General features: G+C 29.0%; 9 protein-coding genes and 1 non-coding gene across 10 annotated transcripts; 4 read left to right on the forward strand and 6 right to left on the reverse strand.

The window, feature by feature from the left end:
* Positions 1-1047: 1047 nt before the first annotated feature.
* On the reverse strand, positions 1048-2826 carry TRS65 (Trs65p; the record flags this gene model as incomplete). The annotated part of the gene is made up of 1 exon (XM_064859093.1): positions 1048-2826. The coding sequence occupies one exon, from the start codon at positions 2824-2826 to the stop codon at positions 1048-1050; it is 1779 nt and encodes a 592-aa protein (XP_064713902.1).
* A 426-nt stretch (positions 2827-3252) lies between these two features.
* MRPS35 (mitochondrial 37S ribosomal protein mS45 MRPS35) lies at positions 3253-4335 on the reverse strand (the record flags this gene model as incomplete). The annotated part of the gene is made up of 1 exon (XM_064859094.1): positions 3253-4335. One exon carries the CDS (start codon positions 4333-4335, stop codon positions 3253-3255), a length of 1083 nt encoding a protein of 360 aa, XP_064713903.1.
* A 649-nt stretch (positions 4336-4984) lies between these two features.
* On the forward strand, positions 4985-6565 carry CCT3 (chaperonin-containing T-complex subunit CCT3; the record flags this gene model as incomplete). The annotated part of the gene is made up of 1 exon (XM_064859095.1): positions 4985-6565. The coding sequence occupies one exon, from the start codon at positions 4985-4987 to the stop codon at positions 6563-6565; it is 1581 nt and encodes a 526-aa protein (XP_064713904.1).
* A 163-nt stretch (positions 6566-6728) lies between these two features.
* BUB1 (protein kinase BUB1) lies at positions 6729-9650 on the reverse strand (the record flags this gene model as incomplete). Its single annotated transcript, XM_064859096.1, has 1 exon — positions 6729-9650. One exon carries the CDS (start codon positions 9648-9650, stop codon positions 6729-6731), a length of 2922 nt encoding a protein of 973 aa, XP_064713905.1.
* A 1608-nt stretch (positions 9651-11258) lies between these two features.
* On the forward strand, positions 11259-11714 carry PWA37_002535 (uncharacterized protein; the record flags this gene model as incomplete). Its single annotated transcript, XM_064859097.1, has 1 exon — positions 11259-11714. One exon carries the CDS (start codon positions 11259-11261, stop codon positions 11712-11714), a length of 456 nt encoding a protein of 151 aa, XP_064713906.1.
* A 345-nt stretch (positions 11715-12059) lies between these two features.
* RLP24 (ATPase-activating ribosome biosynthesis protein) lies at positions 12060-12638 on the reverse strand (the record flags this gene model as incomplete). The annotated part of the gene is made up of 1 exon (XM_064859098.1): positions 12060-12638. The coding sequence occupies one exon, from the start codon at positions 12636-12638 to the stop codon at positions 12060-12062; it is 579 nt and encodes a 192-aa protein (XP_064713907.1).
* Positions 12639-13255: 617 nt separating this feature from the next.
* PAM18 (Pam18p) lies at positions 13256-13753 on the forward strand (the record flags this gene model as incomplete). Its single annotated transcript, XM_064859099.1, has 1 exon — positions 13256-13753. One exon carries the CDS (start codon positions 13256-13258, stop codon positions 13751-13753), a length of 498 nt encoding a protein of 165 aa, XP_064713908.1.
* Positions 13754-14070: 317 nt separating this feature from the next.
* NSE1 (Smc5-Smc6 complex subunit NSE1) lies at positions 14071-15183 on the reverse strand (the record flags this gene model as incomplete). The annotated part of the gene is made up of 1 exon (XM_064859100.1): positions 14071-15183. One exon carries the CDS (start codon positions 15181-15183, stop codon positions 14071-14073), a length of 1113 nt encoding a protein of 370 aa, XP_064713909.1.
* Positions 15184-16407: 1224 nt separating this feature from the next.
* Positions 16408-18033, forward strand: THI73 (Thi73p; the record flags this gene model as incomplete). Its single annotated transcript, XM_064859101.1, has 1 exon — positions 16408-18033. One exon carries the CDS (start codon positions 16408-16410, stop codon positions 18031-18033), a length of 1626 nt encoding a protein of 541 aa, XP_064713910.1.
* A 3581-nt stretch (positions 18034-21614) lies between these two features.
* PWA37_002540 lies at positions 21615-21685 on the reverse strand. The gene has a single exon. It is a non-coding gene; the product is annotated as a tRNA-Gly (tRNA).
* Positions 21686-22157: the final 472 nt, after the last annotated feature.

The following is a 22157-nucleotide window of genomic DNA, read 5'->3' on the forward strand; positions in this document are numbered from 1 at the left end:
CTTCAATTTCAAAAGATTGTTAAGTTTTAGTGTTTTTTCTTTCTTTCTCTTTTTGTGTTTAAAGAAGTATTGAATAGAAGTTTATGATTAATTTTTAGTAAAAATCAAGAAAAGGCCTTACTTGTAAAATCTTCGTAAGCAATAATTACTAAAACATAAATGTAATTTATAGAATTAGGTATCTAACGATTAGCTCCTGGAAATAAACAACAATAATTTTTGTGTTTTATATTAGTTGTACGCAAGTATTTAAAGTAAAAGAGAATATTCATATTGGACACTAACCTTAATATGTATATATATAAACAAGATGGAGAGAAAATAGCATTTCAGGTCTAGCAGTAGAATTAACCTCTTTTTTTTATTTAAACAGCAGATTGACAACTTATCTGTATGGTAGAAAAATATAATAAGATATATTAATAAGTTATCGAAAGAAATTGAAAGATTCATATTGATAGAAAAAAGTTTCACACTGATTCAGATCTATGGTTTTGGGCTTGTGGTCATCAGAAATTTAATAGCAATTTTATGGGGAGATATTTACTAAAATTTTTCATTAGAAAAAATTGTATATCAGGAAGATGCCCTTTTTAAGTTATATGTCTTAAATTTAGATTATATTATTCAATTTTAAAATGGAATTTTGTAACTAATGTTATTTAGTTGTTTAGCAAATCAATGTTTGGGGTTAATTGGTATTGTAGGAGAGGGAGGATAAATAGCAAATGGTTTTCTTGACGTAGAAACAGAATTGGTATCGTAAGTAATATTATAAATTTGGAAAACTAATTAATATACTTACTTGTTTAAAGCGATATCATATCTCAAGGGTCAAGCTTCTATTTGATAATGTTACAAAGACTACAATATCCTCTTTTTTCAATCCTATAGTCACTCTGAAATTTTTAATATAGAATATATATGGACAAAAATCTAATTTTATGAGTAGATATTCTATTTGACGATACTTATATTAAAGTCTATAGTGGATTTGATGCTATGTAGTTATATAGTTAAAAAAAATTCAATAGAGGATTTTTTGTCTTATTTCACTAAAACACTCACCGCTCTTCCAATTTCTATGCATTCTTGAGTCTTTAAATCAATCAGTTTGAGTGCATTTAATGTGGAATAATAGCCTGGTCTAATTGCCACAAACGATAAATCTACAAAATATGATTCATGAGGATTAATTATAGGCACTTTATAATCGTTCGATAATAAAATGAGCCCCTCAGTCATTTGTCTCTGTCTTTGAATCCAAGTTGTCTTTTTCTCTAAAGTTTGTAATCCATTATTTCTCAAGTTTATAGATTGTGTTATTAAAGTTGGACTCTGATTATTATAATATATTACTGAATCTAATGGTTGCGAAGACATATTAGTTATCTGTAACCTCAATATAAATTTATTACCACTTTCAGAAGTCATTGTGTCATTAATGAACTTGAATTTAATGTTACTATTATTAGGATTAATTGTTATTTGTTGCTGTTGTTGTTGTTGTTGTACAAATTGTCCTGCTTTGTATCCAGAATATCTATTTTGATTAGCATTCACTATCGTGCTATTATTAAACTTAGCAATAGAACTTAAGGAAATGGTTGATATCCTTGATAATGTAGCAGTATTATTTAAAAGTATATTGTTCCCATTGGCTTGACTAGGTATTTGAATTAATTGCCCTGTATTTGAACCAGTAAATGAATCACGCCCGTTTAGTCTTCTTCTTATGGTGACATCCGTCTCCCACTCAGTAAGAATATTAAACTTTAAATCTTCGTCTAAATTAACTAAGTATTTTAATGTGATTCTTACTCTGTGTGGTTTAATGTCGATATTTTCATTATCATTGAAATCTTGTGCCATTTGATAGACATTGTCAGAAATTAAAGGTGGTGGTAATTTGTACGCCATACTGAAAGAATCATATGGATAAACAATCAATAGGCTTTTATCTTTTGCCTCGTTATAGAACCCTTGACCCTTCATTGGTTCTATTTCAATATGAAAGTCATGTTTATTGATTGATTCCTTATTGATCAATTCCAATTTAATCAAATCAAATTTGAAATGCGTCCTACCTAATGGTATTGAATATTTATTACATAGATGGGTTAACGATCTTGAAGTTTGAAAATCCAATGATGTTAATATACAATATTGTGATTTTAAATAGGAATTTCTTAACCTCATGTTTAATAATGAATATATTGGATATTGAAATTCTAGTGAATGTGACTCCATATTTTGGTAATCAGATATCTCTTTAATTTGTTGTGTGTCATTTTGTATAGTCATATTTTGTTTCAGATTTGTTGTATCCCTCATATTATCCCAGATATAGATAGGTTCAAAGCTGGGTAAAACACTATCATCTGGATCATCAATTAATGATGAGTCAGATAGTTGTTGGGTGGTTGATTCAATGTTTCTTTTAGTGCTCATAGTACTACTACCAGTCTTAATGAATATATCTTTATTAATCTGATACTTCACTTGAAATTTGATTACATTGTCATATCCATTATTCATCACTACATTAGATTTGAAGAGATATTTCGAACATATATTTTCTTTTAAGACCCAATGATTTTTTGATAATTCCCTAAAATAATCAAGTGTAGGTCCTTGTATCAATATAGCCTCATTTATCCAAACAGTAAAATTGCCTAAGGTGATTTGATTTATATCATCTGGTTTTTGGAGATCTTTATTGAACCATAAATGGATGGTGAAACGCTCATCAAAGAAAATAAACTGTCTTTTATTTTGTTTTTGATCAACCCAATCAGTAGTGTCCAATGGTACACTATATTGCATCTTCCTTTTTGTAATTTTATAATTTTGTAGGTACGTTGTTTTTTCTATACACCTGGATACTTACTACTAGAAGGTTGTATAGTTGTATATATATGTATGTATGTACATATAGGCATATGTACACATGTGTGTGTGCGTATATCTTTAGCTTTTTTTATGTTAATATTCGAATTTTATTTATTGTTTGTCTTCTTTAGTTAGAACTTCATGAAAGAAAATGTACTCGTACTAAGAGAGCATGTACAGTGTAGAGGCAAAAAATAGAAGAATAAGTAATACATAAGTAGTATGTAAGTGTGTATTGTATATACAAGGGATATATATATATATATAAAGAGAGAGAGAGATGATATATATCTGTATAGAGGAATGCAGTAACATATTTAAAAATACCACTGTATGTTCTTTTTTTTCACTCTGATTCATTTAAACATATATCATTCTACCATTCTCATCAAATTCTATACGACGATCCTTTTTATTATCACGGTTTCCACTACCATAACGGTAAGCATATTTGTAGGCAGGAACGTCAGTGACTTTAAATTGTGATCTTTCACCAGCTAAGACAGGACCATAGACGATTCTTGTCTTATGCAGTTTTTTATTTTGTGAATTGCTATGATTAGCAGAATGTTCACCTTCTGTGGCCAATCTTTCTAACGTCTTGACGGCAGGTTCTAAATCTAATACTGCTGCTGCATCCAACGGACCAAATGGTTCTGATTCAGCCAATGTAATAAATCTGGATTTCTTTGCGTTAGATGGGATTGGAATCTCAGATAAGTTTTCTCGTCTTGAATTGATGATGTTTTGATAACTTGAACCATTATCTGGTGACTCAGTTGAGGTTGGTAGGTTAAATAGAGGGAACATTTGTTCCATTGTAGTGGCCATTTTATCTACATCGGTATTAATTTTTTTACTTTTCAACTTTCTCTGTTCTCTTTGTTCTTCCAATTGGTAGAGTTTAGATAATGCTTCCACACGGGCTACTTTTAACCCATATTTTTGCGACACTTCTTGTGTGGAGAGACCAGTTACATTTAGATCTTCAAAGATCTGCTTTTTTAGGTTTGAATCTACCCAATAATTCGTCAAACAGAATTTATTTTCAGGGAAAGGTTGTCTCCAACGGTTGTTGCTAGTATGACTGAACTTAGTGGACTCGTTCTCATTAGAAATGGGTTCAAATTTTAGTTGTTCGTAACCATTAGAGTCAATCCAGGTCTTTGGTTCCAAGATTTCTCCAGTGGTTGGGTCTCTCAAGGGTCTACCACGTTCCAAATCTGGCTGGATATATTTAGGTGTGTGGTTTGTAGCAGGAGAGGCATATCTGTTTAGTGGATATTCACCTTTATAGTTTTTTGGACCAAGGAATTGCCTCATGGCATATCTCAGATTGGTGTCATGTTTCCAAGGACTTTGTCTGTTTAATTTCAAAAAATTGTAACGTGGATAAACTATTCTTCTGCCTGAAAGATGTCTAAGTTGGATGAATACAGTCATTTAGTTTGTGAAATAAATAAAAAAAAGAAAGAAAGAAAGGAAAAAAAAAATGCAAAACTTTCTTGTTGGATGGTTGAATGTGTGGGATACTACTGGAAACAAAACCAGTTGTTTATTTTCTTTACCTTCATTCATTTCATCCTCCTTGTCTGTCTTCTGTTAAAATCAAATACAAAGCACCATAATGAAAATGAAAAATAAAATATACAAAAAAAAAAGCAGGGTCCTTTTCAAATTTTCCACTTTTTTTCCTTTTTTTTTATTTCCTAGTTTTCCAGCATAGATGTTGTTTGGTAGCTCCATACAAATAGGTCAGTGGAAAATTGTCAGTTTTCGAAAAATTCGAAGTAAAAAGAGTAAAAAAATTGATTGTTCTGGACGATGACCCGCAAACCTTTTTGATTTGCAAAAGTGTTAAATATGTATGATAGTTGTGTAGTGTATTGTAGTATATTGTAGTGCACTATAGAGTTTGTGGTTATTACATGTGTTTATTGCTTGTGCGTCTGTATTTATTAGAAGAATAGAGGAGATAAATATAAAAGAGAGCGTAGGGAAATTGATTGATTGGCGACCGATTCCAGATTTCACAGAACGGAACACAAAATACAATAAGAATAACAATAATCATACAATTACTATTTGAAAAATGCAAGCCCCAGTCGTTGTGATGAACACCTCTGCTCAAGAGAGGACTTCTGGCCGTCAAGCCCAGGTGTCCAATATTACTGCTGCTAAGGCTGTTTCCGATATCATTAGAACTTGTCTTGGTCCCAAGGCAATGTTGAAAATGTTATTGGACCCAATGGGTGGTCTGGTGTTGACTAACGACGGTCATGCTATTCTAAGAGAAATTGATGTGGCTCACCCAGCTGCTAAGTCAATGTTGGAACTATCAAGGACACAGGATGAAGAAGTAGGTGACGGTACCACCTCCGTCATTATCTTAGCTGGTGAGATCTTGGCTCAATGCGCACCATATTTGATTGAAAAAAACATTCACCCAGTCATCATTATACAAGCTTTGAAACTGGCTCTGAATGATGCATTAGAAATTATCAATCAAGTCTCTAAACCTGTTGATGTCGATAACGACGCCGCTATGCTACAATTGATCCAAGCCTCTATAGGCACCAAATACGTCAAATTATGGTCTGAAAAAATGTGCCAGTTGGCTTTGACAGCAGTAAGAATGGTTCATGATGATCGTGGAGACATAGATATCAAAAGATATGTTAGAATTGAAAAGATTCCAGGCGGTGAGGTTATGGATTCTCATGTCCTAAACGGGGTTATGTTAAATAAGGATGTCGTACATCCAAAGATGTCTCGTTATGTAGAAAAACCTCGTGTCATTTTATTGGATTGTCCATTGGAATATAAAAAGGGGGAGTCCCAGACTAATATCGAAATCACAAAGGAGGAGGATTGGAACAGAATCCTACAGATCGAAGAGGAACAAGTACAAAGCATGTGTGAGCAAATTTTGCAATTTAACCCTGATTTGGTGATCACTGAAAAGGGAGTCTCAGATTTGGCTCAACATTTCCTCCTAAAAGGCGGTTGTAGTGTTTTAAGACGTGTTAAAAAGACTGACAATAACAGAATCTCTCGCGTAACTGGCGCCACTATAATAAATCGTGTTGAAGATTTAAAAGATACTGATGTTGGTACTAAATGTGGTGTATTTAAAGTTGAATTGATAGGGGATGAATACTACACTTTCTTAGATGAATGTGAGGATCCAAAGGCTTGTACAATCATGTTGCGTGGTGGTTCAAAAGATATCTTAAATGAAATTGAACGTAATTTACAAGATGCAATGGCCGTGACTCGTAATGTCATGCTTTCTCCATCTTTATCACCTGGTGGTGGTGCTACTGAGATGGCTGTCTCTGTTAAATTAGCCGAAAGATCAAAACAATTAGAAGGTATTCAACAATGGCCATATCAAGCTGTTGCTGACGCAATGGAATCTATACCAAGAACTTTGATCCAAAATGCTGGTGGAGATCCAATTAGAATTCTTTCCCAACTAAGAGCTAAGCACTCACAAGGCTATCATACCATGGGTATTGATGGTGATCAAGGTAAAATTACTGATATGGTTGAATATGGTATTTGGGAACCAGAAGTTATCAAACAACAATCTATTAAAACTGCTATTGAAAGTGCATGTCTTCTTTTAAGAGTAGATGATATTGTAAGTGGTGTTAGAAAACAAGATTAATAAAGATGGTTTACTCTCATCGTATATTACTATTACTATTATTTCTTTATTTCTCTAAAATTACTTTACAAATTATGCATACGTATATATATATATATATATATATATATGTTGTTATTATGTATATTATCATACTCTATTTTATATTACGTTTTGCTATTTATTATTTTTGTGAGTAATAATGTTTATTTCTGATCTGGGATAATTCATTTTCAATTTGTAATATCGACGATCTTAACCTACTGCAATTGTGTTCATCCTTTAAAATGTGATCTTCCATTTTTAATCGCATTATTTTGATCTTATTTGTAATAGGTAAATCATATTGACCACTATTTAAAAGCAAATCAAACAATTCATTCCAAATATCTTTCTGCCATCCACGTTTTAAGGATTGTCTCAATTTTATTCTATTATTACCAGAATCTGTTACAGTTTCCATAAATTTTCCAAATAACATACAATAAATAATCCCAGCAAGGCCGAAATAATCACATTCATAACTCCATGGCAAACCATGTCTCATTTCATAACAATCTTGTTCATCTATAGGCCAATCTGATTTGAATCTTGTGCCATTGCTGAAAAATGTTAGATCAAAGGAGCGCCCAAAATCAATTAAATAAATACCCTTCTGATTCCAACCTTCATCGCCAAATCTGTTATAATTGCCTAATTGTTCTCCATTAGGTATAGGTAACAATCTAATCATACAATTATCAGGTTTTAAATCACCATGTATAATTTTAATTTCATGGAGTGCTTCTATTACTTTAATCAATTCAATAGTAAAAAATATACAAACCAATTCATCTAATGTTTTATAACCATTCATATCTTCACGGTACAGGTTGACCAAATCCAAAATAGTTCCTTGATTTGCATAATTTAGTATCAGATAACTTTCATCTTGAAAGAAATGTAATGAATTTATATTAATTATTGATCTTAATACATTGTGTTGATCCTTCAGTCTCAATTCAACTTGCCTTAGTATATAATATTCCCATGAGTTTGCTGGTTTTTCTACTTTTAACGCATTTAGAGATCCGTCGTCAGATTCTGCTAAGTAGACAATTGCATATCCGCCACGACCCAACTCTGAATGAATACAATAAAATTTATTTATTTTTGTAAAATTAATAATGGGAAGTTTTTTTTGTGAGCTTTTGGTAATTTTATGGATTCTTTCTAATTGGTGACTCATATTCAGCTTTTGATTGTATCGGAAAAATGAATCATATTCAGACAAGGGAGGAGATAATTTAGATAGTAGTAATTGTCGTAAGTCATCACTTAACGGATGACTTATAATTGATGGCAATTGGACTAATTCATTTTCATTTTTAGAATTTTTCTTTTGAGAAAATATACTTGGTTGAGAGATAAAAGGTGAACTTTGAGATTGTAATGCTTGGGATGGTTGATATATTGGTGTATGAATTGAGTTTTCTGTTCTTTCTTCAATAGGGTATATATTACCATAGTGATCTTCATTAGGTATAATGTTGTTTATTGAGATTGGATTTGAACTTGGATTCGGCACATCCGTTTTGGAGATGCTGTCTACCTGATTTGTATCTTCTGGAACTTTCACTTCAGTAAGATCATCTATATTAGGTCTTGTAAGATCTTGTGTTATATTTTCATATATAGAAAATTTATTTGTGGTATTATCAGTAGTATAATTATTAATTTTATGATTATCGTTAAGAATATTAGTATTGATTTTATTAGTTTGACCAGAGTGGTTTATATCCTTAATACTAGAATTATTATTTTCATTTAAATTTTGATTAAACATGCAATAAACTTCATTTATAGCATCTTTAGAGAAAAATGTCACTGTGTTAGTATTATTTGTCGTTAAGTTATTATCTTCTTCTTCTTTTAATGGTAGAAGTGATATTTTGGTGTTATATTCTACTGTAGCATCTCTATCATCAAATATCTGAATTTTACTATTATTTATTGGTGGTTGAGAAGACGGTAGTTGTTCCATCATCTTTTGTCTTTTGATTGAGTTACTTTCATCGGTGTCAATATTGATAACTTCAAATGCATTTCTTTTAACGGAATTTTTCGGTTGTGCCTGTACAGATAATGATGATGATAGCAAACCAGGATTTTCTATGTTTCGAGGAGATGGTTTCATTAATGAAAGCAATTCTTCAAAACCTATTTCACCATATTGATATTTTGAATTATAGATTAAATCGAAATTACAATCGATTTTCTCAGGTAGTCTACCTTCAATTTGATTTATCTGATAAACAGGGCTTGGCTTCGGTTTACTAATTTTTGATGTATCTGTAGTGTCTGCAAAAATTTGTAAAGGCGTTTGCCGAACTGGTGATACAATTTTGGATATGTTATGATTTGTGCCTGTGTTTGTGCTTGTTATTTTATGTGTTATAAAACTTGGTGTATTTGAATTTTGTATTAGCTCCTGTATGAAGATATCCCAGTGATTCATTGGAAAAGGTGTAATATGAATTTTCATTTCTAATAACCTTTGATGTAAATCTTTCAACATATCTTGCAACCTTTTTATAGGTCGTGAATTTTGTTTCATACCATATTCGAGAATCAACAAACTTTTATCAAATTGTTTTAAATTCCAAAACATGTTGGCCCATTCAATATAAAGCATAGCCAATCTTTGACCAACCCCGTTCAAAAACATAAATAATAAATTATTTTGATATTGAATCACATCATTATCAAAAATGAAAAGATCCAAATAAAAGAACCAAATTTTGACAAACCTTGGATCATTGGAATACGTACCCAACACAAAGATGTAATTGATACATCTTTCTAATAGTAGTTTTAATTTATTCTCAAAATATGGTAGTCCAAGATCATTAATAAAATTGATATATTCCAAAAATAATTCCAAAGGATCATCTAAATCTTCTAATTCATTTAATAGCCTATTTTCAAAGAATAGAAATTTTTCTTCGTACCTATTTACCTCATTGTTAATGTTATGGTTACGGTTATGGTTATGAACAGGACTATTTTCATTATTATGACTATCAATATCCTCATTGTTTTCATGATATACTTGCTGTGCAAGCATTCTACTTTTCAAATATATGTTTGTATAATCTATAATTTACACAACAACTACAGTCAGTGTTATTTTATAGAAAAATAGTTCATTTCAAAATCTGTAAATACTATTATCACACATTCTCTTTGTTTGTTCTGCAATTTCGATTTTGTTGTCTTTAAGGCATTTTCTTATTTCTTCTATAGTTCTTTTTTTATTTTTTCGGTTAAAGGTAAAAATATTCAAATGCAATATATATATACACATTTTTGTATATATGTATATTTATACATGTATGTATATATATGTGTGTAATAAAAATAGAAATATACTGTGCTTCAGAATTTTTCAGTTGTTCCAAGATGACAACAACAGAATTATTATTGACATTGGGAATGTAACTAAGTTCAATGCATAATACAAATGAGCACACGAGTTATAGATACGACAGATCTACTTATTTTTTTTCAAATCATGAAAAAGACAGTTTATTAATGCGTTGCTCATTATATATATATTAATATTAATGTTTAACAGTATAGAGTGTAAATTTTTTAATATTAAATAGTAACTTATCATCTAATAATTTGGTAAATTTCACAAGAGGAAGCAAAAGTCTTTATTCCATCTATCAAAAAAGTGTTCATGCTATAAAGCATTAATATATTTTTCTAAATTCACATGGAACTTGATTCATATAGTCGGTAAATCCACTATCATGCTTAGCTGTACTACATTATAGATATTTAAATTTATAAAAATAAGTATCTAAGATGTCATCCAAATTTAGTGACCATGATTATTTGATATATTATTAATATGTATATGTTATAAACATAAAAATAGAACATGTAAAATTTCTATTTTTGCTAGACTCTTGTTCCCTATATATATTTACTTTGTAGTTAGTATTCCCACATTAGGTTAATCACACTCTAAATATCTTCAATTCATATATATTAATCACCTGGATTGATTCTTATTATTTATTATATTCATAAATGGGTCATGACCATTGGCATTTGGATAAATTCTTATTGATAAGTGTTTGTATTTCTAGAAACTTTTATTACGGTTATCTTAAGAGTTTTGGATAGAGGACTATAAAACTATCTAATTAAAGGAACAGCCGGTCTTCTAATAAGATATGTATTGCTTTATTTTAACATTGTTAACCACTATCTAACATAGATGAATAACCCTTAATAAAAACAACGTTAACCATTCAAAGAAAAATAACTCCAACCCTAAAAAGAAGTAGAAAATAAAATAGTAGTTAATGTTTTTTCCCTAACATTGTTCTTAGGGTTTGCAATCCCAATTTTATCTACCAAATTAGGAAATTTCTTTAAACATTTGTCTAATAGAACAATTATCTATGTTTGTAAAGCTTTTATTTATCCATCTCCATAATAACAAATTGGTAAAGATTTTTTTTACCTTGGAGATATTATTAACTTTTGATTCAGTTTGTTTTCTTCATCTTAGAGGGGGAAACGAGATACAAATATCACTCTTTTTTTTTTTTGTTACAATGTCATACACACGTGATTGCAACACAATATTAATTTTTTTCATTTATTTCTTAGTACATCATTGATCTAATACATGTATTACTTTTGTTCGTTTTTCTGAATGAGTAGATTAATTTTTGATATAAATGAATTTTTTTCAAAAAATGACAATATTCCAGAGAATCGACAAAACTTCTTACAACAGTATAGGATATTTGCACAATTCATTGACATAGAATATGTACCGTTTGATTCTTCTAACAAGTATTTTAGTAAATTATTAATACGAAATTTATCAATATTTGAATCAAACAGAAGTTTAAATACCGAAACTACATCATTTCATCTATACATGGAGGAAAATACATTTGTTCAATTGTTTATTAATGAAGAAACTAAGATAGATTTGCAACCAGGTGACCCCGTTGATATCCAAGCAGTTACATGGTATGACTACGATGATAACAATACAATCATATTAGAATCCGTAAATCTCCGACCGATTACAATTAAAGAAATCGATGCATTAAAAGAGTTCATCTTATCTCCAGAAGGTCGATACTTTATTAATCCGTAATGTTAGTTAGGATATTAATAAGAACCTTTTTCTTCGAGTGTTTGATCATATTCATTATTTTATTTATAATGCTCTACTTAGTCATCTTTTCTCCTTTTAATTTTTTGAGAAATCTATAATAAACCGGAAAAAAAGTATATAAATAAGCTAATTTACAATACCGTTATCCACTTTCTACATATATATATATATAATTAAATATGTAATTAGTTAAACAATATGTTAAAATCATCAAGATTCTATATTGTTTTCATCAAAAAAAAATTGTTGGAAGGTGATTTATCGGATAAGATGATAACAAATGAGAATATGTTGCAAAAATCATCAATAACTGCTTGCTTAATATTAAAATGCAATTTTCTTGACATTCCTTCTTTTGTTTTTCAATAAAATCTTTTGTTTTTGTAATTCTTCTTCTTCCTCTTCTTCACTATCAATTTCCATTTCCTCTTCTTCTTCACTTATCTCCTCTCTTTCTTGTTCCTTGGCTAGTTTGTTAGCAATTTCAACTTCTCTGATTCTCAATAATTCTGGGTTAGCTTCAACTAGCTTCTTGTCTCTTAAGAACTCTCTTTCTTTATTACCCTTCATTCTGTTCTTATAGAATGCTCTTTCACGTTTCTGTCTAATTTCTTCAATTCTTGCCATAGCCTTTAGAGTAGTGGCGACTAATTCCCTATTATATCTAACAGGAACGTTTCTTCTTTGTGCAAATGTTAATGTAGAATCAACAGCCAGTTCCTTGCCTGCAGCCTTTCTGAAAGCTTTAGTCCATTTCAACTTACGTGGATTACGGCGTTGCTTGAATGCCTTGTGACACTTGGAACGGCAAAATCTAAACTCTTTGGCATCATTACGAACAAACATGATACCATGGCCAGGATATACTGGAGATGAGCAGAAATGACATTGATAAATTCTCATTATGACTCAGATATATAGATATATGTAGATATGTGTGTATTTGTGTAGTTTTGTTTCACCTTCTTTAGCTAATCGTATAAGTTATTTGATAAAATAAATATTTGACCTTTTCAAATCGGCAAATACGTATTACCCAAAGATAGTTAGCAATATTATGCACAAAATATCTATCAAACTTTATTATAATTATTCAATCAAAAAATGTGTGGGATTGAGATGAGATGAAATTTCCATTTAATAATAAAATTTCACTTTGTTGATCCTTCAGCAAAAAGAAAAAAAAAATTTTTTTTTTCTTAACCAATACTTTCCTTTTTAGGTTTATAAGTAAATTTTTTTCGATCTTTTTAATGTTAAAAATATTTTAAAAATTGACAATAATTGTTAAAACAGACAGAAAGAGAGAGAGATGGAAGACAATAATATAAGATTAAAGATTGCTTTGTTAATGCAGCTCAAGGTACCTATTAAGCAAATTGTATTGGTAGATAATACTGCTATTGTATCTTAAACTAATTTTCTTCAAGTGATAAAAAAAACGCATATAAAGAAAATAAGATCAAAAGATTGGAACAAAAGAGAGCTTAATAAAATAGATAGTGATTTTGTATTAAAATATGTCTTTACCTCAAGGTGTTTCCGAAAATAAGAATATTAATAATAATTCTATTGCTGTTTCTTTAGAAAATATTAATGGGCAAAATCAACAACAGGCTTCTTCTGTACAGTTACAGCAAAAATCAAAATCTGGTATGGATCTTTATTTTGATCAAATAACTAGCTACATAGGGAAACATCCTTTTGTTACTGGAGTAGGGATTTTCTTTACCCTATATGCATCTGCGGGTTTTTATAGGTTTGTATCCATTAAGATGAGCGGAGGCAAAGCTGCCACACAATATTTAAAAGGTGGGTTTGAACCAAAGATGACTACAAAAGAGGCATTACAAATTTTGAATTTACAAGAGAGTAATCTAACGAAGAAGAAGTTGAAAGAAGTTCATAGAAAGATAATGTTAGCAAATCATCCAGATAAAGGTGGATCTCCATATGTTGCTACAAAAATAAATGAAGCTAAAGATTATTTAGAAAAAAAAGGTATTGTAAGAAAATAAACAACCTATTAGAAACAAAACTGAAAAAGAAAAATTAAGGTAAAATAGAGCATCAGGCAATATTGACACTCTAATATTTAATTTTAAGAAGGACGTATGGTAATATTTAACGATAATTATAAAAAAAAAAATTCTGTATATAGTCGTTGTTTTATTTGTATAATATATGTGTTCTAAATTAGTAAGAGTGTAATTAAATAATCATGGGTCAAATAATGAGAACACCCGTCCATGTGCATATTTCTTTTTCTGCCTATCTGTTTATCTGTTTATGTATCTGTCTATTTTCTTACGACATATACTTAGATTATTGTGTGTTATATGATATATATACCATTATTCAGTAGGGAGTTATTGCATTTATCACAGGTTTGACTTACATGAAGCATATAATGTTGGAAACAATCCAAATGCCATACACGTCTTTGGAAAATCGAATTTTGTTCTTTATTCTCAACATTACAACAATCAGCATTTCCACACATAACACCTTGTAATGTTAATTGTTGACACTGCTGACATAGAGGTAGATCATATTCATTAAGCAGATAATCACGTAGTTCTGCAATACATCGTAAATCTATTCCAAATCTCCCATTTGAGTCTCGATAGAACCATTTCAATTCACATAATTGTAACAATAAATCTTCAATTTCTGTTGCCCCCATATTCTCATATTGTAATAATTTAGTAGACCTAGAGGTAAAAGTTATGAAAGAGTTCCATCTGATGTTATTTTGTTCTCCAGACTTTTCTTCATCACTGTCATCATCACTAAACCCATTCTTCAATTCTTTCCGCTGGTATGAAAACGAAGTTAACAACTGGTTAATTTCCTTGTATATTACACTAGAATCTATTGTATTGTAAGATATAGATTGGATCTCTGTGCTATTATTTACAAATTGGTCAATTACCCATTTGATAAATGAGATTTCTTTTTCTTGAAATCTTGTAGCCAATTTTGTTTCTTCACTGGATTCCATATTGATATAGACATAAAATTTATTACTCTCCGGTAAGATTATACTAAGTATTTTGTTATTATTTTTATCAATGGTCCCTATATTAGCACCACTATCATCTTCATAATTATTATTATTATTATTATTATTTTCCTCATTATTATCCATATCAGACTTTTCAAATAGGTTAAATCTTTGTTTATTTTTCAAGGTCACTGCATGTTTCCCCATGCCATGACTAATTTTTACTATTTTGTAATTTAAAGTGTTCAATTTAATATTAATCTCATTAATAACATTATTCAATTCCACGTTCCATTTTTGGATTGGCCATGATGGATCAAATTCATCAAAATCTATTTTCAATCTTATTAGTGCCAAAATTAAAGCATTTTCATGACATATACCTCTTGCAGTCAGTATGTAGTTCAACAAAAGGCGTGCTATATTGCTGTTTTGAGTCATATTATCTTAACACAAAAGACTACAAATAATAAAGAAAAAAGTGCGTTTAAAATGGATCTACTTTTTAGTGAATTTTTTTTGTTATCAGTGTGTGTGTACATATATAACAGTTATTCATAAGAAGAAAAGAAAAGAAAAAACAATAAATTATCCCACACATTTAATCAATAAAAACACTAGAAGCTACATGGAAAATTTGGTCGAGAATAGTATTAGACACAACCCGTCCTTCAACTATTGATCTTAATCATCGATGGGGTAGTAAACTGATATTTTAAAAAGAAAAGTCTTTGATGAAAAAGTAAAAAAAAAAACTTGCTCCGGTCAAGAATCGAACATCAGCACGTTTCTTTAACTTAAAATCAGGTTAATTTCTTATGAAAGCAAAGAAAGAAGAAAAAGTCCGTGGGCCAATTTTTTTTTAAAAGAATATTCCCCTTTGTTTTTTTTTTCAATCCTGGTATTTGCATAATTTAGGGATCCCTTAAAGCGAATAAATATTTAAGCTGAGTATTTGCATATTTAATAAATACAGCATTTCTTTTTCTTCAGTTAGATAAAAAAAAAAAAAAAGGTTTTTTTATTAAAGTTTGGTTCTCGGCCGAGAGGTTTTCGTTCGAGAGAACTTTGCAGAATCCTTTCTTTGTCATTGTGATCAATTAATGGATTGATCGTTATGATTATTACAGCATCTCGAAGCTCGGATAAGTACTTGACACAACTTTGTGAGTAAGATGATGTCGAATTAAACACAGAAGTTCGATTCAATCAACAATTGACACCGTTGTCCAATGGAAGTCATAGTGGAACAAAATATCAAAAAACGTTTAATTCTTCTTTTTCTTTTTTTTCTTTGTTTTTAACTAATCTTATCAGTTAATGAAATATTATTGTTTGTTACTCATTGCATGCCCACCTTAGAACTTCTTAATATGAAATAACGAACTAAAAATACATTTTTTTAAACTCATTTGTTTTTTGTTCATTCATTTAACTATTTTAGAACACACACACATACACACACATATATATATATATAAGAGGGCTGTAGATTGCTGTTTTATTTACCAATATCTAGACTAGTCATATTCTATTCTATGATAAATAATTTCCATAGTATTATATATATATATATTGTTAAGTGATGAGAATGGTGCCAGTAGAGAAAGTGAAAATAGTAACATAAGATAACTAGAAAGATATAATATTGTGATACCTAACGTAATGTTTTCAATCACAGATATTGAGAAGGCAGCAGAACTTAACAAGCAACAATCAGAGGTTTCATTTACCACTAACGATGAAGAAAAATTGTTTGGTGGTGAAGTATCTACTCATGACGAATCAATTAATGATGATCAAGACGTTGCCTTAAGGTTTTTGAAACAAAATCACATTACTTTTGATCAATTGTCTGAAGATGATTTGCAAAATAATAATATTCCTATTGATGAAACAAAAGTGATCTTTTATGGTTCTCATAAAACTAATCTAAAAATAATAAGAAAAGTAGACTATGTAATCTTACCATTTTTGTGTCTAACTTATCTTTTCATGTTTTTAGATAAAGCTCTGTTGAATTATGCTGCTTCAATGGGTATTAAGAGAAATTTGAAGGGTAACGAATTTTCTAATTTAGGTACTATTTTTTCAGCTGCTTATATCTTTATGGAGCCTGTCGTCACCTATATTATTCAAAGGTATCCTGTTTCTAAAGTTATGGGTATTTTCATCACAATTTGGGGAATAGTTCTTGCCTGTCATTCCGCATGCAAAACATACGCTTCTTTGATGATTGTAAGAACTTTATTAGGTTTTTTTGAGGCCTCCTCTGCTGTCGGTTGTATCACAATCAGTGGCATGTACTATACTAAATCAGAACAGAGTGCAAGAATTGGTTTTTGGGCTACACAAGCAGGCACTGGTTATGTTGTTGGCGGATTGATATCTTTTGGATTTCAACACTATCATAGTGAACACTTCACGTCTTGGCAAATCATGTTTCTTGTTGTCGGATTAGTCACTGTTGCATTTGGTCTCTTAACTTTTTTTTATTTGCCTGATAACGTAACAAACGCATGGTTTTTAACACAGGAGGAGAAATTGGAAGTTGTGGGACATATTAGAGCTAACCAAACCGGATTGGAGACTAAGAAGTTTAAAAAACACCAAATCAAAGAATTATTTTTTAAGGATAAGTTAACTTGGTCAATGCTTTTACTAACTGCATGTTCTCAAATAAGTACTGGTGCTATTGGTACATTTTCTGTTACAATTACAAGTACTTTTGGTTTTGATGGTTATAGGTCCGCTTTATTACAATTGCCAATTGGTGGCTTAGTCGCCTTAATCATCATCATCACTACCCAGATGATCTCCAAATGGGGTCAATTGACACTGATCACTACATTGATGTATATCCCAGCAGTTATTGGTGCTATTGTTTTGATTACTTTACCATTATCACATTCCGTTGGCAATCTATTAGGGTTATATCTAATTTACAGTGGTTCATGTGTCATCACTAATATTTATATCTGGAATTCATGTAATACCTCGGGTTACACAAAAAGAATCTTTAGAAATGCTGTTACTATGGTTGTGTACAACATTTCATGTATTGTGGCACCTCAAATGTTTAGAGTTAAAGATGCACCAATGTATATGCCAGCTAAGATTACGCTGTTAGTTACACAAGCAGTTTGTATCCCATTGCAGTTATTTGTTGGTTACTTATGTCATAAAGAAAATACTAAAAGAGATAAGGAACAAGCAGGTAGAAATATTGAGAAATACAAATTCGCTGATTTGACTGATATTGAAAATAGAAGTTTTAGGTATATTGTCTAATTACTTTGTCTAGAGTGAGGTACCATACAAATTTGTCTTTAAATAACTAATTTTTTCTTTTTCTTATTAACCATATTTTATTATTCAAGGTTGTCCTACTTCTTATTATTTAATGTGATAGACTTTCTCTTTATATTAATTTATTGATTGTTAAATAACTGGGCTTGTAAAAATATATAATTTTTTGTAATCTATTCTAAAATAATAATGTTTGATCAATATTCTAATCTATTTTTGATATGAGAGACATTTATTTTTTTTTAATTAAATATTAGAAAACGATTTCAACATATTAATATATCAAGATTAGTAAGTATTTCAACTGATAATTGGGTTGGAATACTAACTCCTACAAAATGTCTATAGATCTAAATATTACTATTGATTAAATATGTACGAGTCAATAATTGAAAAAGTAAAAATTTTCTAAATCTAAAATATAAATTATACATGGAGGCTAATAGCATAAATTGAAATAATTGTTTCCCAAATTTTTTTATCACTAACAAGTAAGCGATTTCTAGTTTATTGCTTTTTATTTATATCTTAATCTATTTTTATACATTATATTAATAATATAACAAAGATCATTAGTATTTACAGTGTATTCAATAGTAAATTTAATTAAAAATTATTTCTACTAAGTTCAGTAGTAGCTAGACTGTTTCTTCTTTTGATAATTATAGGATAAAAATAGACTTACTATTTTTAATGACTCAAAGTTAAAATAAATTTATATGATGGGGATGTTAATGCTATAAAGTTAGCAGAATTGGATCTTTTTAGCGTTTATGGCAGCGACAGTTAACATTAAGTCATAAAAAGTATAAAAATTTATCTTTGGTTTTCATTGTTATTTTAAGTATTTTCCACATCTTCTCTTCCATTTGGTTTTTGATAATTAAAAAAAATGTCAAATTCTAACAATTCCTTTTGTTTTAACTGATTGTGTTTCAATAATGTATAAGATGGCTTAATAAAATATATTAGTCTTCCCTGTAAGATCCTTTAGATACTTGAGTCCTGAAATAATATTTAATTTTTGAAAGGTATTGTTTGCAAAAATAAAGTATTATTTTTTTTTTTACTAAAACAAGGTTGTGATTTTTATGCAACATTTCTTGAGAAAAATTATTTGGGAGTTCAAAAGAAGTAATATTAATATTTTTTATTTTCTTTGTAACTCGTTAAAAAAAATAAATCTCAGTTGCAATTGGAAAAGTATATCAGTTATTTTTTCATAGTTTTCTTTATTTATTGATTGTGATTTAAATTTTTAAAATTGGAAAAGTTAAAAAATGGTAAAGTTTGAGATTAGTATATTTTAGAGTAGTTATTTATTGATATTTTGATATATTTAAATAAGTTTTCAGAAATGGAATTTACCAAATTTGTTTACCTTTTTAGATGAATAAAGTTACACCCTTTTACCAGTTAAGTTTTTTATCTTATAAGAATATACATTTAAGATCTACCTAAGATTAGTAGTATGGTTAGATGATAAAATTATCAAAATATTTATATTGTATCAATAACTTCTGTCTCTTGTATATAAAGTCTAAATACAATTATGTATAAATGTAAAATTTCTTAAATTGAATATTTTATAAAGAAAAGATAAACCAATAAGAATTTATCCAAATCCGCTTAGTTATTACCAATTATCAATATAAAAACCATTGAATTTTCATCATGAAATTAATACATATAAATTTGGATTGTAATAAACTCAATATAGAAATTATAACTTACATTATTGTTTAGATTCAGTATAACTTATTCATTGAGCATAAATATATTTAGTAGGAATAGAGACTAGAAATTAATATGTATAGGAAACAAGAGTTTAGTACTATTGAAATTTTTTTTCATCTACTGTTTTTATGACATTTTATCATTTTATTTGTATATAATATAGACTTTTTCAAGATATATACTCAGCAATGTTAAGAATGTCAACCCTAAGCAACAACGTAGATGCTGAGTTTTATTAAAAATATAGTTACATAAAAAGTATGAAGAAAAGTTCTAAAAACATATTTTAACCTTCTTTTTATAATCCTAATGTATAATTTTAGCTTTGAGACAAAATATTTTTCTTGCTTATTTCTTTACTAATATTTCTATTATTGGGTTTAATAATATTATAAGTGATTATTTTTTATTGGTGCTCCTCTAATTAATATCAAAAAAAAATTTTTTTCTTCCTAGTATTTGTTCAATACTTTAATATTAACTAATTCAGTATATGAAGCTGTTAAGAATGAGCGCCTGTAGTCATTGAATATATAGTAAACATTCTCAATATTTTATTAGGTAGATTTAGTATACAAAATTATAATAAAGTTCTTCGGTTTTTTTATTTATGTATATAATGTATAATGATAAAATATAGGGGATGAGCAAGGGAAGAAACATGATATGAAAAAAATGTTGGCTTTATATATTTTCATATCTCGTCTATCTCGTCTATGTACGGCACCAAATTTATGATGAAGTTCGTTTATGTCTACTGATAAACAAACAATATATTCTTCACTTTTTGCTTTTCAATTAATGTTTATTATAATCTAATTGGCCTAGTATTTATTCTAGAATGTTTGATTCCAGCAAAAGTTTTGTTTTAATTAAGCATGTGAATTTGTTTATTGTACTATGGTTTTTGTATTTTTGTGCAAAATAATTGTTTAATGTGTAAAACCAATTTTAACTAACTGAAAAAAAAATTATTGACAAACAAAAACTACTCCACAAATCAGAAATTAGATTCTCAAAATAGACGAATCATTTCTTACCTTTACTTCATTGAAAAAAAAAAATAAAATCTAAGTTGTTTATAAAAGATGATAATAATACCTAAAAGAATTGACATTCAAAAAAATATAATCTGCAAAACAGAATCTTATGGATAAATGCTGGAATCAAACATTCTAGAATAAATACTAGGCCAATTAGATTATAATAAACATTAATTGAAAAGCAAAAAGTGAAGAATATATTGTTTGTTTATCAGTAGACATAAACGAACTTCATCATAAATTTGGTGCCGTACATAGACGAGATAGACGAGATATGAAAATATATAAAGCCAACATTTTTTTCATATCATGTTTCTTCCCTTGCTCATCCCCTATATTTTATCATTATACATTATATACATAAATAAAAAAATCGAAGAACTTTATTATAATTTTGTATACTAAATCTACCTAATAAAATATTGAGAATGTTTACTATATATTCAATGACTACAGGCGCTCATTCTCAACAATCAGACTTATATTTCTTGCTACAAAATATTACATAATCTCAGAGATATAAACTGTATTTAGATTTGAAATGGTAAAATAATTTAAAGCTTCTATACTAAAATTAATAAAACTTATTGTAAATTTAAAATAATAAAAACAAAAATTGACAAAATAAAAAGTTAATATACAAAAAAATGTGTTTTATATATTTTATTCCTTACTCCTTTGTCCATAATGTTTCCTAGTACATTAGCTTTTCAAATACATCATACACAAGATCTATATTTCGTATAACATGATACTGTATATCAAAAGTAAACAAAAAAGAACTGCGCAAGCCCGGAATCGAACCGGGGGCCCAACGATGGCAACGTTGGATTTTACCACTAAACCACTTGCGCCTCAGCTGTTGCCTGTTGTTGTAGTATGGTGTGGTGAAGTTCTTTGTGTATTCCAGGGAAGCGCAAATAATATTAATAGTAATTCAAATAATCGAGACAGTAATCAACTATAGTCGATAGTATAATTACTAAAACGGTCTTATATATTAAGCGGCTTATATCGAGCTAATGTACTTATTCGAAGTTACTTGACTTGTTACTTGCTTGTTCTATTTTGTTTATACATAATATATAAATTATTTACAAGAAACGATTATGGAAGATGATCTTTTATCTCCTGAAAACGTTGTCCTTTTATATGTTTTCTGGAGCTCGATCGATTATTCAGATTACTACATTAATGACTTGACTGATTCAAACCCTAAAATTTATTATATTAATTTAGGTGCACTACTGGATTAGAACTGCATCCCAATTCTCTAATCATGGTGATTAGTAATACACGTGGGACTTAATAAAACAATAGGTAAAT

Source organism: Arxiozyma heterogenica, assembly GCF_036370985.1.
Source record: "Arxiozyma heterogenica strain weizmannii chromosome Unknown scaffold_21, whole genome shotgun sequence".
NCBI lineage: Eukaryota > Fungi > Ascomycota > Saccharomycetes > Saccharomycetales > Saccharomycetaceae > Arxiozyma > Arxiozyma heterogenica.